Source organism: Siniperca chuatsi, linkage group LG11, assembly GCF_020085105.1.
Source record: "Siniperca chuatsi isolate FFG_IHB_CAS linkage group LG11, ASM2008510v1, whole genome shotgun sequence".
In the NCBI taxonomy this organism is placed as follows: Eukaryota; Metazoa; Chordata; class Actinopteri; order Centrarchiformes; family Sinipercidae; genus Siniperca; species Siniperca chuatsi.
In genome coordinates this window covers 8421879-8440353 of record NC_058052.1, presented here as the reverse complement: position 1 = coordinate 8440353, position 18475 = coordinate 8421879, and the positions used below count along the sequence as shown (strand labels likewise).

Sequence of the window (18475 nt, the reverse complement as noted above, 5' to 3'; positions counted from 1 at the left end):
GAGTTCTCTGACAGACCACTGGTGGAATCCCTTTACAGCATGCGCACCCCCCCCGGCCAATGAGCAGGGACGCAACCCAGACACATGGGCCAGGCCTCCCTAAAATAACCTGCTATTACTGCGCTGACAAATGTTGCTACTTGTACTGGTGACAGGTTACCCTAGCTACTCTGCTCCATATTTTCCCGTAAACTCCAAGGTTAACTCTGCGATAAAACCGGGAAGGCTGGGCAGCTGCCTGTGTCCAAGATTTCCCCAGGTGGCAGCAACCAGAAGACCGGAATCTCCCTCTTTGAGCACAGGTGCACTCTGAGGATTTACAAGTCCTTCACAGGGGGCCAGCTGGGTTTATTCTGAAGGTAAAAACACACCACCCCCTAATTTAATTGTTGTTCAGTGTCCTGTTGACTGTCTTTTGGCATCAGCCTCATATGCTGTGTATAGCCTCAGAAAATCTCTGACACTGAGCCTCAGACAGGCTTGAGTCTATTTCTGTTTGAATGTGTAATTGAATTATCTTAACCTGCCTGGATGTGCGGTGCTGTGTTTAGCCAGGGGCCCGTCCATCTGTGTGGGCTGTGACTGTGTATTATCTCACTGAGCAGTGTCCCATTTATCGTAGTTATAGATGTTTGTGTAGTTTGATTAATGGTTGTTGTGACTGATCAAAATCACTATAGCAAGTGCACACAGGATGAGGGGGACTGCTTTTTTTGTGTTGATTTTCTTCATGTAAACTGACCCCTCGCTATTATTAGATATGACTTGGTGGGTTTGGAGCCTGTTTGCAAAGGATTAATGTACACAACAGCTGCAGCTTCAGGTCTGTTGGAAGGGCATTGCTGGCTCTCTTAATTTCGCTGATTTGAGTGTCAGTAGCATATGTGTACCCTATCTCATGTCTGTATTCAATAACTTGCTCATGCCTAGTGTCAAAAAGTTGAGCAAAGACTAAACGTCATATAAGTGTTGGTCTGAGGTGGGCAGGAGCAATAAAGCCTGTCTGTATCCCATCAGATCTGGTTTCAGTGCATGAACCTGATACCTTGTCGAGGCTAGAGGAACGCTGAAATTAGGCTAAAATAAAAAGCTATTTTTATCACATATCCCCAGCTTTTAACGATGGTCTGTATTCATGCACCAAATATTTCACTATTTCTGTCTCTGCACCAAATATTTCACTATTTCAGGGATTGTTTTAACATAACATTAAGTGTAATATTAATGTGAGTTATATCTGAGGTGCATATCACTATCTGTTTTCATGAACTCTTTACTGAATGTATCTGATAAATATCTAAAGGGATCAAAACAAGCTTTTCATTAATTTAAGTGACTTCTGACCACTAGTCATTCCTCCTTCAGTTACTGTAGTCATAATAAAGGTCTGTTAGACAGTGACTTAAGGGACCATGTATGTTTTATCCTCTTTACTGCAAGTTGCGTATACTTTACATTACTGCTTATTAAGGCTGTAACTAACGATCTGCCGATTAGTTTCTCGATTAACTGATAAATAGTTTGTTATGTAAAATATAAGAAAATAGTTGAAAACGCCCTTCACAATTTCCCACAGTCCAATTTGACGTCTTGCTTGTTTGTTTGACGGCCTGAAAAACAGTCCAAGACCCAAAGATATTTAGTTTCCTATCAAAGAAGACAAAGAAAAGCAGTCTTCATATTTTTTTTTCGGGAAAGATTTGATCTTCTGAATGTACAGCTTTTCAACAGGGGACTTTTAAATCTTAGTGAAGAGCGGCTGCTTGAGTGTGACAAAAAAAGTGGGCTAAATATTCACTGTCATAGATTACCTATGTAAAGTGTCAATTCTCTGCAAGTAACGCATTTGACATAGTTCTGACAAACCAGAGAGTCTTGACAGGTGCGTTGGATCAAAAATCCTGACCGTAAAAGATTCTCACACTCTGATTTATGACGTTTCAGTCCTCAGACTTTCGTCAGATAAAATTCATAGCTGACGAAAGTCTGAGGACCAGACGGTCATAGTAGGAAATCACTCTAAAAACCTATGGTATGTGTTGGAATATTTTTCAACACAAATACTTGATTTGTGTGTCGAATGTAATTGAATACCTTGTGATTATTTCCACAGCATGCAAGAGAACAACACTGACCAGCCACCGTCACTGTCTCAGCTCTTAAGAGAGAGCTACCTGGCAGAGGCCAGAGCCCAGCAGCGCCACAGCGAGATGAGCCGCTCAGACGCTTCTTCCTCACGCCTTCAGATCTACGGGTCGCTTAAAAGCAAGGCTGAGGACTCTGTGGGCCACAATGACCCCCAACTCCCAGACCTCTCAGCCTTCCTCAGCCAAGAGGAGCTGGATAAGAGTGTGAACTTGGCCCGCCAGGCCATCGGACATGAGCCACGTGAGGAGAGGGCAGAGGTCAAGGCCTCTGTCACACCATTAACCCCCTCCAACATCTCCTCAGCCTCAGTTTCTTCCTCTGAACCCCCATCTGTTCCCTTGGCTAACCCCGCTCCTGTTCTTTTTGCTGCCCCCTCCACTGTGCCCTTCACCCAGCCAGTCCCTGAATTCAAAGAACTGCCAGCAACACACACAACATTCACATCAGACAGAAAGATGCTCAAAGCATCAACGCAGCAGGAAAACATGATCAGAAACAGCAGGGACTCCAGTGAAGGATTCAACGACTTTAACAGGTCAGCGAGGAACGCTCCGTACGGTCCAGAGACCCAGTCCAAGAAGGAGTTCCTCAACAAAGCAGCGGACTTCATTGAGGAGCTCTCCTCTCTCTTCAAGGCCAACAGCTCCAAACGGGTACGGCCGAGAGCGTGCAAAACCCACAGGAGTAGGAACCAGAACAAGAGCCAGAACGATGGGACAGTTTATCCCCTCAGCCTGGACAACAGGGAGCGTGCTGTCATGCCTGTGGAGGTGGAGAAGGAGAGACCCAGCCCTGCTGTAAGCCACCAACCAGAGGTCCAGCTGGACTCAGGGATTGGGCACGTGGAGTTTCAGGACAGCAGGATTACTGTGGAGCAGCAGTATGACTCTGTTTCCCAGGAGGTGGTGGAGGCTGATAGCTGTGCATTGACAGAAACTCCATACCCAGCGGAGCCTGTGTGTGAGCCTCCTCATTTTATCCAGAAACTGAAAAGCAGGGAGGTTCCAGAGGGCAGCAAGGTCCAATTAGACTGCATTGTAAGAGGACTCCCCGTGCCTGAAGTCCGGTAAGGCAAACTAAAACAAGTGCTGATATTAGTTTATTTCTTAGTTAGCAGGAGATACAGTAAAACCTTCTGCTTCCATTGTCTTTTAAAATGATGCTACAGTTTCTCTGTAAAAATGTAATTCTACGCAGAAAGGTCAGTGTGCTGTGAGGTAGTGTCAGTGGAGATTTGCAGTGTGCTGAAGGATCTGGGTCCATTTGGATGACCTTATTGTTTGAGGAAGATGTTACGAGAACAAGAGTTTAGGGTAAGGTGTCAGAGCAGGGAATGGAGACATGAAATTGCAGTAGAGAAGTGCCAAAGACTCAGACACACACCAGAGACAACCTCCAGAAAAAGTTTATCTTTCACCCGAACTCTCAGAGCTTCTCTGGATTCACTGGAGAGTTGAATATCTCTCAATGATTTTTACTCTTTCCTCTTTCAAGTGCCCATATGTTTGAGGTAATTTAGGAACGGTGTCACTGTCAGTTTGTCCTCCAGAGAGCACTGATGAGTTTATTTTTCAACTGTAAAATATCCCACTCAGGATATAGCTTGGTCTATATTCATTAATAACCAAATTTAAGGGATCAAAAATGTGTTTTTTGTTTGTGTGTTTTATGCATTATGCAAAATATATATTGACCAATTTATTGTTATCAGAGTTTTTAACTCTGATATATTGATATGGTAATCAGCCCCAAAAATCCAGAATCAGTCAAACTCTAGTATATATATTGTTTAGCCATGTCTGTGCCTGAGCCTCAGTCAATACTGAATAACAATAAAGTGTTTTGAAAAGTGTGAGTTAAGATGAATGATGTTGCTTTTTCTTGGCACTTCCAGACAGAAGTGACATGTGATGATAGCCAACAGCTGATTCTGAATGGTGTAAGTGTGTGTTTGTGTTAAGTGTGTGTTCGTTGGTGGTCAGGGTTGTGCCTGGGGGAAAAGATAATCACCAATCAGGCTTTCTGTCATTCTCGAGAAGAACACCATCAAATTCTGATGAGGGTGTAATGACCATCTACAGTCAAAATGTGCCAAAATATGAGAGGAACATACACCTCTCATTGCATTCAGCCAGCTGCCTTTGGTATCAGAGTAAAGCAGAATATATTTTGAAAACTAACATGACAGTACTTAACTAATGTACACTATTGTTAATGCTTGTCTTGTGCTTTTTATGGCAGTTTTGTTAGACATGTTTTAAAATCCTGGCTGGACAACAAAGCCTCGAATTGAAGTGAAGCTGAGGTGTCAGACTATAGGGGGCATGGGCTTGTTAGCCCTACTGAACATTGTTGAGCCACTAACATATATTTGTCCAGGGAGAATATAGCTCTCAGCCATTTTTAGACTGGACTGGCACAGCGAGCTGTAGTCACTTCTGATAATGGAACTGAATGAGCTCTGGACAGAGGCATGAGGAGTTTGGTAAGATGATTTATACAGTTATTGCTTGGTGGATATCTTTATATGGTTTATCTTTGGTCTCAGTGTCTTACAAAAGTCTGAAGATTTGAGTTCTGTTTCAGTGGTTTCTACTTAAAATATGTTACTTCCTTAACATTGTGTTCAAGCTTGGCTCTTATTTTGCGTATTCTGTTAACATAAAGCTCCTTTCATTGCTGATGTTTGTGCTTGTTTCTCCAGCCCATGCAGCTACTGTGTTTGTGACTATGCCTTAAAGGAGTTAAAATAGAGTTGTCAGGTTTCCCATCAGTTTGCTGTGGTGTACTGTCTCTGGTGTGTTAGGGTATAGCATTGTGTGTATTCTGAGTCTATGTTTAGCGTTGTGCGTATGCGATTGGGTCAGCCAGTCAGAGCTCCCAGGCTCCAGAGGGAATCTCCTCTCTGGTTCTGAAGTCCAGAGGGAAAATAGCCCTGACAGGTGCAGTGAGCGGGGTCTTTGCCTCACAGACAAGCCACCTCCTCTACTACTCATGCTTTCAATTTAGACCCTTACTCATTAGAAATGACATAGCTCGCCTCAGGCAGAACATTGACAGCATATTCCAGCCTGTGTTGTGTCCAAGTATCGGGAACAGATCTTCAGTGTAGCTTCGTGTTTTCGCTGGAAACTACGCCAGGATTTCTTTTTTTAGATACCAAAGCTTAAATGAATTCCTCCCCATATATCAGACTAGTTGAGAAGCCACGGGAAGCTTAGTTTGTGTTCAGAGGAATAGTTTTTTGTGTAAACTGCTTTTTGAAACACTTTTTGAAGTGTTTTTTTGAGTTTGGGACATCTTCGGCTAGTAGCATAATTGTCTGCATATTTATTTAAAAAAGTGTTCCATATATATACATATGATCTGTGAGCCTGGTGAAAGCACTTGATATGAGTAATACATCACCTCATCCCTGTTTGTTTATTGGCTGAATTTTATAAAGCATCAAGGCCTCACCTGCTCAAAATAGATGTACTTGAACGTAGAGGCTGCTGCAAATGTTGCTGGTCAGGACAGGGAAAGTTAGAGGTTTACTATTCTAGTTTTACACTGAATAAATCGACTCTAATGTACTGGATGATTCTAGGTAGGAATAATGCCAGGTACATAATATTAGCCAGGTAGGAGGTTTTTATTGTCATTTATCACATTTTAAAAAGTATTTTGGCCCATTTGCTCCTCATTTCACAGCATAACATTATACATTACAATATTGATTATTGTCTTTAGGACACTGACCTGATGTAAGTCTGGTTTTAGTCCAGCCAGGGACCTTTGTTGCATGTCATATCCCATCTCTCATTAATAAAGGCAACACAAAACAAACTTTAAAGAATCCCAGATTTGATAATAAAGTGCATACACTTTTCATTAGCTGTAACACTCTAGATGGCTGTATATCAATTGTTTTGTTCTCCTCATCTTCATAACATCAACAGTGCATTGAAGCAGCTTCTAAACTGGCATGGCACGCTGGTGTTGCTTCATCTTGTCTTACAGGGAAAGGGATAGGGCTTGCTCATCAAAACATTTTCTTCTTGGCCTGCATAACTCTACTAAATGGCACCAAGCCAGAAGCACTATTAGGGAACTGAGAAAGACACCACATGATACCACCCTCATAGAAACAGTGTCAGAAGGTTAATAGAAAGAAAAAATGGGAATTGTGTAAAGATGGGCATAGGGCAGGAGAATCTTAAAAGTAAAGTTACAGACAGGTGACACGTTAAAGGACAAACCTGAATAAATGAGTGGAGAAACACAACAAAGGGTTTGAATGAGTATGAAAATGATGTGAATCATGTGCTTGTGTGGTCACAGTTACCAGATCTGATCTTATATGAACTCCTATTAAATAAGTATATGTGTAAATGAGAATATGTATATATTTATGCTTATTCAAGAGCAGTGAAGCTGTAGTGGTCCAACGAAGACACTAAGACACTAAACATGTTGTTTTTTCCTTTAATTTATCACCCATTTGTACATACAGTATGGCCAGGGTGAAAGTGCCAACGTGGCAATGAGTGAATGTAACCATTTCATACAAATACACACTACCAACCAATCCATGTCCAGTTGCACTGAAGCTCACTACGATTGTCCTGTAATCATAGGATACTCTAATTCTTGCATTTCCAAAACCAGAGGAAAGTGCATGAAATAGCTACTCAGTGACTGAAATGAGAGCACTTTAATTTAGTTACTTTTCACCCCTGACCAATAGGTCTGGAGTGGTTCCAATTTCTATTTGATGCACCAAAAGGCAACAAGGTCTTTGAAAAAGAAATAAATGGCCTTCTTAGTTCCTTCATAAGGTTTTATTTTGTAATTTCTCCATTAAACCACATTAAAGGCGCCCTGTGGCGCCCTGTGGCGCCCATGTTTACATTAAGCATTTCTCACCAAAATGAATTATGTGTATCCTTGAGGTCTAACAAACATAAATGCATCTCCTTCCTCATAAAACATCTGCAAAGCAACTTTTTTAATATTTTAAAGTGTGCATTGTTTACATTCATGTTTACTAGCAGTCTTCTTCTTAGCTGCCGCCCACATGCTTGTGCGCATGCCTGTGCAAACAAGACAAAACTCATCTTATAAACATCACTCCATAGCAGTACTAGTGGTAAAAAAAAAAAAACTCCATAGGGTACCTTTAAAGTTAACGGTAGGTACACAATTTACACAAAGGTGATTTTCTCCAACATATTTGCATATCAAACATGCTTTAATAATAACAGAAAATCATTGAAAATATAACAAAAAATTGTAGCACTGGAAGAAGCTTACAGTGCTAAGCTGTACTGAGAATTTTGCTGTCTGTGTTTACTTACAGGTGGTTTTGTGAGGGCAAGGAGCTGGAGAACAGCCCTGACATTCAGGTCATCACTAACGGCGAGCTGCACTCTCTAATCATCGCAGAGGCGTTCGAGGAAGATACTGGACGCTACTCTTGCTTCGCATCTAATTTCTATGGCACTGACTCCACGTCAGCTGAGATCTATGTCGAAGGTGGTTCTCATGTTTCTCTCTTTCTTATTGACTCTTTTACAGTTAAGTTAAACACTTGTAGTGATGGAGTGTGTATGCTTGTTTGTTCAAACCGACAGGTGCCTCCTCTTCGGACTCTGAGGGAGAACAGCACTTTGAACATGTAGCCCAGTGAGCTTTTACCGCATTGTCATTAAAATCCACTTCAAAAAATAATTGATGTGCACCTTTAGCTATTGCAACACTAAATGAGACCATTCATTTCTTCCTTCTGTGACTTTCAAAGGCTGCAGAGGAAATCTTTACCTCCATCATCGAGCCAAACTCTCTCTGCAGAAGAGGAAGACTCTCTGTCATCCCAACCTGCAGCAGCCACTGAGGAGCCAGCAGAGCAGCTCTCCTCTCCACCAACTAACCAAACAATCCCTGAACCTCTTCTACCAGTCCAGAAATCAGGCACCATACTTCCAGTCCCAGAGCTCTCTAAAACATCTGTAGCATCCACAGCACACCCTGCTCAGGAGGAGACAACCATGCTACCTGTGCAGGTGTTTCCTACTTTGTCACCTGGCGATACAGAACTTCCAGAAGCCCAGGAGGTGTCAACATCTGTCTCAGTCATATCCACACCACCGCCTGTGCAGACAGCTACAGCGATAGCTACATTATTGCCTTTGAACTCGGTGGTGTCGTCTGTGCTGCCAGTCCTGTCAAATCCAACACAAACACCCCGACCTAAGGTAGAAGAGCTATTTCCTTCCACCCTAATTTTTGTTCAATGATCAGTTTTGTATATTTTAATCAACATGTGGGTTTTTTATCTTCAGAGTCAAACCTCCAACCACAACTATCTACAAGCGTTGAACGGACAACCTATCATGGCTGCCCCTGTATTCACAAAGGTAGAGTCATTCTCAAAAGGATGTGTACTGCTACTGTCTATTATGTGTTTATTGATGCAACATAGAGCCTGTCTTGTCCCACCAGAGCCTGCAGGATCTCCTTGCATCAGAAGGCCAGCTGGTGGTGCTAGAGTGCCGCATGAAAGGGGTGCCTTCACCCCGAGTGGACTGGTACAGAGAGGGAAAAATCATAGAGGACTCTCCTGATTTCAGGATCCTGCAGAAAAGTAAGCTCTGCTGCTGCCCAACTACTGTCATATTGAAAGTGCAAATGAGTTTCATGTATTTTTGAGAGAGTTGTGTGTCTTGAGTTGTGTCTTCTGGATTTATGCTGCAGCCACTTTTGACATGCTGTGTTTCATTAAGAATAGGAGTTTTTGGAAATGCAAGATTTAAAGACTTCATTGCATCTTGAATAAGTCAATTTAATTCAGTTTAATTCAAATATATTCCTGTAATCTCATAGTTTGAGAACCTTGGTGTGCAGACAAGAAAATAAAAGCGCTAATGCTACAATAAAAAAACATCAGTATTGTCTTCAAATAGCCTGATTTAGTGTAAGAAATTACTTTCAGTGCAAATAAAACCCACAAAAATTTATTGAGTTTTTAAGATTTACATTTTAGTAGTAACTTTAATATACTGTATGTCCATTGATTGTCTATTGAAAATGTCCTGATACATAAAAACATAGTCCTTTATCTTAAAAAAAATCTTTATATCAAATCCTATCCTATAATAAAATGCTGACATTGCTGTAAAAGATGTTAAGGTTAAGGCTGTGTTTACATGCATAGATCTATACAGTTTAAATACTGTAAATGGTATCATCTCATGAAACAGAGTGTTGGGAGCATTTTTGATATTCCTCTCTAAATGTTTTCTGTAGTGGAATTCAGCAGCGTAAATATACTAAATATATTTCTTAAAGGAAATATAACAAGATGACAAATAAAAGTCATCCTGCATGAACTGATTGTAGTATATGATCAGTGTTAATGAGTCTCAGAGAAGTGCTAATTAACTTCAGCTGTTGCAGTTTCATAATGATTTTGTTACTTGTTTCCGTTTCAGAGCCCAGATCTCCGGCTGAATCAGGTACGCATTTCATTAAATCCTCATCAGTCAAAAACACAAGTGTTGACTGCACCAGAGCAACTGCCTGTCTGTATATGATGCTGCAGTGTGTACATATTACTCTTCTGAAGTGTTTATAGTCCTTGGCTAAGGCTTCAGCGCTTCTTCTGTACATAAGCCAGGGCTGCTTTTCCCTGACTGTAGACCATATAAGGTAGTCTCTCATCCTGTGTCAAACCACCATGGCAGATCACTTCAACCTGCCTTTACTGAAGATAGACTCTCAGCCCCAGTGACAAAAAGCAACCTCACTGCTGGGCATTTGAAACACAAGTCATGTATCTTTCCTCAGTGTATTAAGACTCTCTCTAGTTGAGAAATTAATATGATGCAGTCATACCAAACCAAATTGATTATGTGAGTATCACTTCTTTACCTCTAGAGGAAATATGCACTCTGGTCATTGCTGAGGTCTTTGCTGAAGATTCGGGGATGTTTACTTGTACAGCAAGCAACAAGTATGGAACTGTGTCCAGCACTGCTGCACTAAGGGTCAAAGGTAACATTTCTGTTTCACTTTACAAGAACATCAACAGCTATCATGTATTTTTATAAAAGTACATGAAATTACTGATATCTATCTCTCTGATTTTCATCAGGCAATGGCAGCAACAGCAACCACGTGAGGCCTTTCAGCAGTTTAACGGTGGAGCCCAGTCGAATCCAAGAACCTTCCCCATCAGCTCCTGCTGTAAACCCTCAACCAGAGGTTACTGTGACCAACAGCATCAAGCCCCACTCCAGCACCATTCGCCTAGACCCGCTCGTCTCAAGCACCTTACGCCTGGACCCCCTAAACACCAGCACCCTCCGTCTGGACCCCCACAGCTCCAGCATGTTGCGTCCAGACCCCCTCCGCACTAGTCTACCCAGTCTGGAACCCTCCAGCCTGAGCAGCAGCTTCAGCCTCAGCTCTCGCAGCACGAGCACCCCAAACTTAGATCCTTTCTACCTCCACCAGGACCCTCCTGGATCCAGTAGAACACATCTAGAACCACAGAACGGTGGACAAGTGCTCTCATACCCAAAACCCTTCATTTCCCCATCTGCATCTGAGACATTAGCTGAGCAGGAAGTGTCCAGACTCTCAGTCACATCACCAGACACGAGCCCCAGAGTTAAGGGGACCCCCCAGAATGGAAGCCCCATTGTGGTGCCCCTCCCCGATCCCCCTCCTAACTCCTGCCTAAAGACAGGCGCCCTGACGAACCACAAGGACTCACGCTCCAGCTCCAGAGTCGGTCTGCGTGTGCACTTCAAACTACCTGAGGATGAGGAGGATGAACAAAGTGACACATCCAGTCAGTCTGATGAAGACACCACTCAGACGTCAGTGGGCAAAGAACCACCACCAGTGCTGGCTAAACCCAAACTGTGAGTAGAGCAAATAAAAAACAAGTCCAAGTAAACAGGTCTCAGAAATGTCACAACAATGTTGTAACTCTGAAACTGAAACAAGGCTGTCGGGATGGTCTGCAACAGTGTACTATGATGAAAAGAGATTTTGTAGATGGGTTATCCAAATCGTGTCCTTAGTTTGTCAAAGTGAATTAGATGGGCTGTATTGGGAGGTGGGAGGTTCCTCCTCCACTGGCTCAACTAGCAGCTGTAATCAGTTGCAATTCATAAATGAACGCATGCAGACTTCAAATGTGGACCTTCCCGCTTTCTAAAACAAAGGATGGCATTTTCTATTTGTAAGTGTGCTTCTATGCATTTATGTTCATCTGATATTTCAGATAATGCTGTAAATGAAATCTTGTATGGTTTGATTAGCTCTTTGCTGTTGTTTTCGTACGTGGTATCATAGACTTAAAACACAAAGACAAGTAGTTAAGTTTAGTCTAACTTTGCAGTGATTTGATTAGAGAACAGTTTAGAATGACAGCTGAAAGTGTCTAGATCTTGGACAGTGTTTTGTTTGTAGGCTACTTGTTGGTAGCCCATAAAAGGGCAGAGTATTCATCATGCTGACTTTGGCTCATTCCTGCTGGGGCTGACTGCATGGACTTAATTTATGAGAGCAGTGCACTGAGCCTCTCTCATTTTCACCATGTATAGTGTCATTTTTTTCGTAGATGTTCTTCAATTTTGCTTTTGCTTTGATCAACAGGGACCCAGCGCAGCTCCAGCTTCTGCACCACCAGGTCCTCATGGAGCAGCAGCAGGAGACTGAACCTCAGACCCAAACCCACACCCAGCCTCAGTCCCACCCCCCATTCCAGATCCAGATCCAGTCCGAGGTCCAAAGCTCCCACAAAGGTCCGCTGTGGTCACCCAGAATGCACCATGAACCCCATCCACCACCTATCCCGCCCTACTTTAACACCACGACAGCCTCGCAGCAGACACCCCACTCTGCACCTCCAGTGACCACCGCCCCCCCGGCTCCCTCTCTGAGCGCTGCACCAGCTCTCAACACCACCTTTTCACCTCTTCTCAACACTTCTCCTGCTCCTCCTCTGAGCTCCCCTCCTTCAGTTCCTCAGCTAAAGACTTCCTCACTGGTGACCTCCCCTCCACCTGCCCCACAGCTGAAAACAGCTCCTCCTCTCAGTATAGCTCCTGTAACCCAGATGAACACCATCCATGCTTCCCACCTCAACCTGTCCCCCGCAGCTCTTCCCAGAACTGCACCCACACCCCAAATTTCCTCTCCTCCTGCACCAAAGCTTAGTACAGCCCCTACAGATTCACCCCTGGCCTTACAGCAGATCGTATCTCCTGCTCCTCTTCTGAGAAGCACCCATGCCTCCCTCATGAACCTCACCGCCACCTCCCACACCTTCAACTACGCACGGCCTAAAGAGTTCATAGCTGCTCAGACCTTCTCACCAGTCAGGAGTCCTTCCCCAACAGAATCACCAGTCCCTCTGCTCCACGAGCTGGCAGCTGAGCTCAACTCCTCTGCAGCCAGCTCCCCTACTCTCCCGCCATTTTCCCCGCCACCCAGGATCTTTCCCACGAGGGTGCTCAAGTCGCCCACCAGCCCTCCGTCCGTTGTGTCCTCACCCACGCCGGGGTCGGCGTCGTTCCTGAACAGCATGTTCGCCATACGAGCCCAATCGCCTCCCCAGGCCTCTTCTCCCACCTCCAGCAGCTCCACCCCCAGCCCCATTCAAAACCCTGTGGCGTTCCTAAGCTCCGTCCTGCCGTCCCTGACCCCGAGTCAGCCCACCAACTCAATGGGCCTGCCCAAGGGAGCTCCTTTAGGGTACACCCTTTCTGACAGACTACAGTGCTCATGAGATTGGTGAACTGTCACGTGCTCTGATACATTTTTCCCTTCTGTCTCTTCAGGCTAAAAAAGAACGTACCAAAGATGCGCCTCCCGTCAACTGAAGACATTCGTGAAAGCAAAGAAATTCTCCTCCATGACATTGAGAAAAAGCTTCGATTCAAAGACGATACTCCACATTTTGCACATCAACAGGTACTAAGTAGTCTCCAGCTCTGCAGTTCTGATTGATTCCTCCTTTATTGACTGCTTCAACTGCAGTGATGTAGTGGTGAATAAATATAATAATGCAAACAACTACTTGCATAAACAATAATTATTTTCACAAGACCCAAAAGGTGGGTCCATTGGATTCTTTAACTATAAAGTTGATTTCAGCCTCCATTACATCCCTGCTCAGTTAGACATTAGACTACTGTGTGAATATGAATGTCAATAAATAGATCAGTTTGTTGACCCCCCCCCCCAAGTCATTCACGGTTCTTCATCATTGTGTGTCCATGTGCCGTAACAATATACGCATGCTAATAACAATAGCTTGTGTGTTATGTACAGTATGTGTGTCTTTGTTGGTGTTCATCATCCATCCCTATCCTCTCATAGAAGCTGAGTAATGAGGGGAAAACAGCGAGCAGACCCCTTGGACCAAACATTCCTGCTACTGTCATTAACTATGATGAGGTACAAGGATCTTCCCGTCCCAAGCACTGCTTTGCTCAAGGCTGTTTGGGTTAACTGTTTCAGACCGAGATTACAAAATTTAAGATATTCTGATACACTTATCTAAATACCATGGTTAATTAATATCTGTAATCAAGCATTCAATATTCTGTTAACTAATATATAGCTTGAACTAATAATCTGAAAAACACATTTTAGGATTAAAATTCATTAAGCTAATGAAATATAACGACTCTAATGTTGTGCAGTGCTGTATTCTCCAGTTTTCAGTTAACCCATTTTACATGTTTCCCACTGAAGCTTGCAGCCCCTTTTTTCTGTTTGCATTTCAGATTTTCCCAAAAGGCCAACATGAAACAGTCCTTCGCAAAACACTTTTCTGAAAAAAAAAAGAAACTCAACTCACAAACCTGCCCATTGTCCTTAAATTTCACACACTTTAACAATCTCCTGCTAGTTTTGTCTTACTGCAAGCCCACAGATGAAAAAGCTATCAAGAGGTTCTTAATATGAATCAAATGAGGTGTTTTAATGTCTAGAAATTATGTTTTTCAACTCTGCAGCTCACTTCTACAGTTCATCTTCCTCTGTTCTCTGTTTTAACTTCAGCCTTATTTTGTTTGGTTGGATGAGCAAAATATTTTTGCCAACTAAGAGTGATACTGTCAGACAGATGCCACTGCATGGTCCTTATCATCAAGTGGTTTAAAGTCACAGTCTGTACCATTTTGTTTTGAGATTTGAGTTATAGATTGTGACTTTAATACCACTGTTGCTACATAGTAAACAGATGCATGTTGTCTCATGTTCCTGATTATTGCATACCTGTCTAAGAGCATTTGTTGCTTATCTCAATGTGTGAAGCGTCCATGTATAATATATGCATGCGATGTCGACTGTGGCGAGTACTTTTATGTGGTGGTTTTTTTCTTTTCCAGGAGTACAAAGTGTCCAGCTTTGAGCAGAGACTAATGAGCGAGATTGAATTCCGCTTGGAGCGAACGCCAGTGGAGGAGTCGGATGATGAGGTGCAGCACGATGACGTCCCCACAGGAAAATGCATCGCACCCATATTTGACAAGAAACTGAAGAACTTCCGAGCCATGGAAGGCGTGCCTGTCACTTTCTCATGTAAAGTAGTGGGAATCCCTGTTCCAAAGGTGAGAGGTCAACAACTGTGCTTTACAAATGACAGCATGATCTTTCACTGTGTCATCCCTCACATTTATCCTTCACATCTTTGTCTCTCATCAGGTTTACTGGTTCAAGGATGGCAAGCAGATCTTGAGGAAGAACATCCATTACAAGAAGATAAGAGAGGGGGATGGGACCTGTGCTTTACATATAGAGTCCACAACCAATGATGACGATGGCAACTATACCATCATGGCAGCTAATCCACAGGTAATACTTCACACTCTGCTTCCTGTTCATGTTGTCAACACCTTCTCTCCGGTTACACGATCTGATTTGCTATTTGATATTTAATGACCATCAGGGACGAATCAGCTGCTCAGGACATTTGATAGTCCAAACAGGACCTCCCCGAAATCGACTGACACCTATTCACTCTCAGAGGTGAGCAGGACTGAGTGTGCAGTGTGATCTGCAGAGGTAAGAAGAATCCCTCTGCAGCAAGAAGAATCCCTTCCTGACAATAATGATATTTTGGGATCATGTGTTTCTATCTGTACTAAAACGCTAACATGCACCATGACAAAGGCTGACATGGATTAATGTCAAAGTGTGCGTTTGTGCCCCATAACATGCTCTGCTCATGTTCTTCAGGGTGCGAGCCCGCATACAGGAAGTTGAAGGTGAGCAAACCCAGGAGCGCTTTTTTCGGCCTCACTTCCTCCAGGCTCCGGGGGACATGCTGGCTCACGAGGGAAGACTGTGTAGACTAGACTGTAAGGTAGGCAGCAGGTTCTGGCATGCAATACAATCAGTAAAATATTGTATTTTTGCCTCACCTTACTTTCAACCTTTTTTTGTCTTCCAGGTGAGTGGCCTACCCAACCCAGAGCTGATGTGGTTGGTCAACGGGAGGCCAATCTATCCAGACCTTTACCACAAGATGTTGGTGAGGGAGAATGGCATCCATTCTCTGGTCATCGATCCTCTGAAGCAGAATGACGCTGGCACATACACGTGCATTGCAAGCAACAAAGCAGGGCAGAGCTCCTTTAGTCTAGAACTGAAAGTTGTGGGTAAGGACTGGATACAATCAATGATCTTGCTTTTCGATGATGAAAAGGAATGAATTACTTGTATGCAAATCAGTTGAATACTTTAGTGCGATGTCCCATGCCCTGTTTGGAAGTTCTAGTAATCTAAGTCATGTTTACTTTAGAGAAAGCGATGAAGCACCCTCCCCAGTTCTTGGAGAAGCTGCAGAACATGGGTATTCCTGACGGAACTCCAGTCAGGCTGGAGTGTCGGGTGGTGGGTATGCCCCCTCCAGTCATCTTCTGGAAGAAAGACAATGACACCATTCCTAAAACTAAGGACAGAATCAGGTTAGAAGGCGTTCTGTGCCTTTCCACGTAGCTGTTTCTGTACCATATTTTGCAACGTAATAGTTTCCAAGATTGGAAACTATTGGAATTTGAATGAATTCTCCATTATCTGTTTATTTCAGCATAACCCAGGATGCAACAGGATATGTGTGTCTCCTTATCCAGCCAACAACAAAAGACGATGCTGGCTGGTACACGGTGTCAGCAAAAAACGAGGCTGGAATTGTATCCTGCACCTGCAGGCTTGATATCTATGGTTAATATTCTGTATAGCTGTGTAACTATCAGTTTTTATAAGAAATGTGCCTAATTTTTTTGCATGTCCCTCTAAGTAGTAATACTAGCTATCTGCTGCACCTTCAGCACAGTGGCATCAGAGCATCCCTGCACCCATGAAGAAGGCTCCGCGCACAGGCAGCCGCTATGCAGCTCTGACAGGCCAGGGGCTTGACATCAAGTCATCCTTCCCCACGTCGGAGACCAGCCCCATCCTGTTCTCCAGCTCCCCTCCTGAGGCCCATCTGGAGAGCGAGGAGCTGTGAGCGGCCTGCAAACACTCCAGCAAGGTGACCCTCAGAGGCCTCCCAGCATGCTCTGTGACCTGCCTGAGGTCAAAACAGCAGCGGGCTAAAAGGAGAATGATGATCTGAGCAGATTGTCATGTGATTTGTGTGATGCATTTGAAGTGATACATTCAGAATAGAATGGCAAAGAATTATTGTGTTAAAGCTATCAGCACTGATAGTGAGTTTGTCACCATTCCTATTTACTCAAGTCATATGAAGAGTGTTTCACATACAGAAAAATTACAGATTTGCAAAGTCTTAGCTCATGAGCCATCAGTGGAGTTGAATACTGTTTTCTGACAGGTTTGAATGACTCACGTTTGTTTTCTACATCATATTTAGCTACGATAGTGAGGTTGTTGCTGAATATTGGTGATAACATATGTTCTTAATTGTTAGTCCAATTCTCAAAGTGGTACTAGCACCACTTATTTTTATTGCAAATCATATATACCTGTACTGGTAGTAATAGTTTATTTTAAAGTTTATATAAAAAGTAGCTATTGTTTATTAATCATCAAAAATAGTTATAGAGTATATTAATAGACATTTGAATGTGCCATTTAGATAAGTTTATTTAAATGGCTCCAGCAAGGTGGGATTCTTTCTACATTTAGCTAAATAATTTCTGGACGTTCATCACTGGTTCACATTTTTGCACCATGTTTTTTTCATGTGCATGCATGCCAATGGCTGACGAAGCAATATTGTATAACTTAACAAACACGCTGTGTCTGCTCATAGTCATAATAATAATAATATGCTGTTAGGTGAGTCTCAGTCATGGTTAGTACACACTTTGTTTGAATTTTGTTTTGCTTTCAGGTGATTTAATTCTTCTTTGTAATGACAAAGATTTGTTTCAGTTGTATTATATCAGATTTGATTATTTTATCAGATTAGACTAAAAACTATCAGAAAAGTCTTTTTGTTTCTGTTTTGTGGTAAGACTGTTGGCTTTGCTTTAAAATGACACCAACAAGTCAAATGCATCCTGTAGAGGTTATTATTATTATTATTATTATTGAACTTTGATTAAGATAAATTCAAGTCAGTTTGAAAACATATTGAAGAAAAGTTTGAAAGCACATACTCAACTGATGTAAAGTTGCACATTGTAAAATATTTTTGTCCTTCTCGGAATAAAGTTATATTTATTCATATGAGTGATGTGTTTGCTTTGCTGGAACAGGTGGTTATAATTCTGCATGCTGCTTAGACAGCACCTGAAATCATTCTGCTCTATTTTTAGTGCTCCTTCGCATCTGATGAAGTTTACGGTCTTGTGGTTGATATGAAAATCATTCATATGTTGTGGTTTCATCCCTCTTTTTCATAATTTTATGTAGCATGTATTTAAAAAGGCTAATGGGTAGTTTATTCTGCTACCTCTGACATTAGTGTGGGTTAAAACCTAAATTTCTGCTGTTATTACTGAGAGCTTGTTGTGACTATGCTGTAATCAGAGCCCTATTGGCTTAAACTGATGCCAAATTCAAAACAAATAGGAAAGCTCAGAAGCCAATTATGCATTGCTAATCAGTCCAATTAGAGGGGAAGAGAGTTCAAATAGGCATAAAATTACATTCACCTTACGTGACCTAATTATACTCCCAGCTTCATCTGACCAGCTGCCAGGCCTACTTGTTAACTGGGTGCTGTATGTGTTGCTAAGTAGTAAATATATGAGGGCTTTGAATGAGTTGGGTATGTTTTTTTTGGGGGGGGGGTCCCAATGTTTTGGAACATTTTTTAATTATTTATTTCATTTATTCCACTCATAGCTCA

General features: G+C 42.6%; 1 protein-coding gene across 3 annotated transcripts; it reads left to right on the top strand.

Moving 5' to 3' along the window:
* Window positions 1-98: 98 nt before the first annotated feature.
* mypn (myopalladin) lies at window positions 99-17848 on the top strand. 3 transcript variants are annotated; one of them, XM_044215329.1, is made up of 21 exons: window positions 109-359; window positions 2114-3214; window positions 7490-7665; window positions 7764-7815; window positions 7931-8384; window positions 8472-8546; window positions 8632-8773; window positions 9621-9644; window positions 10066-10182; window positions 10283-11057; window positions 11797-12897; window positions 12984-13116; window positions 13525-13602; window positions 14541-14762; window positions 14857-15006; window positions 15101-15180; window positions 15391-15517; window positions 15605-15812; window positions 15956-16121; window positions 16244-16377; window positions 16485-17848. In XM_044215329.1, exons 2-21 carry the CDS (start codon window positions 2115-2117, stop codon window positions 16661-16663), a joined length of 5493 nt encoding a protein of 1830 aa, XP_044071264.1. In that variant the 5' UTR covers window positions 109-359; window position 2114; the 3' UTR covers window positions 16664-17848. The 3 variants fall into 3 exon arrangements, with proteins under 3 accessions (XP_044071266.1, XP_044071264.1, XP_044071265.1); XM_044215330.1 differs by lacking the exon at window positions 13525-13602; XM_044215331.1 differs by lacking the exons at window positions 15605-15812; window positions 15956-16121; window positions 16244-16377; window positions 16485-17848 and having other exon boundaries at window positions 99-359; window positions 15101-15216; window positions 15391-15515.
* The last annotated feature ends 627 nt before the right edge of the window (window positions 17849-18475 follow it).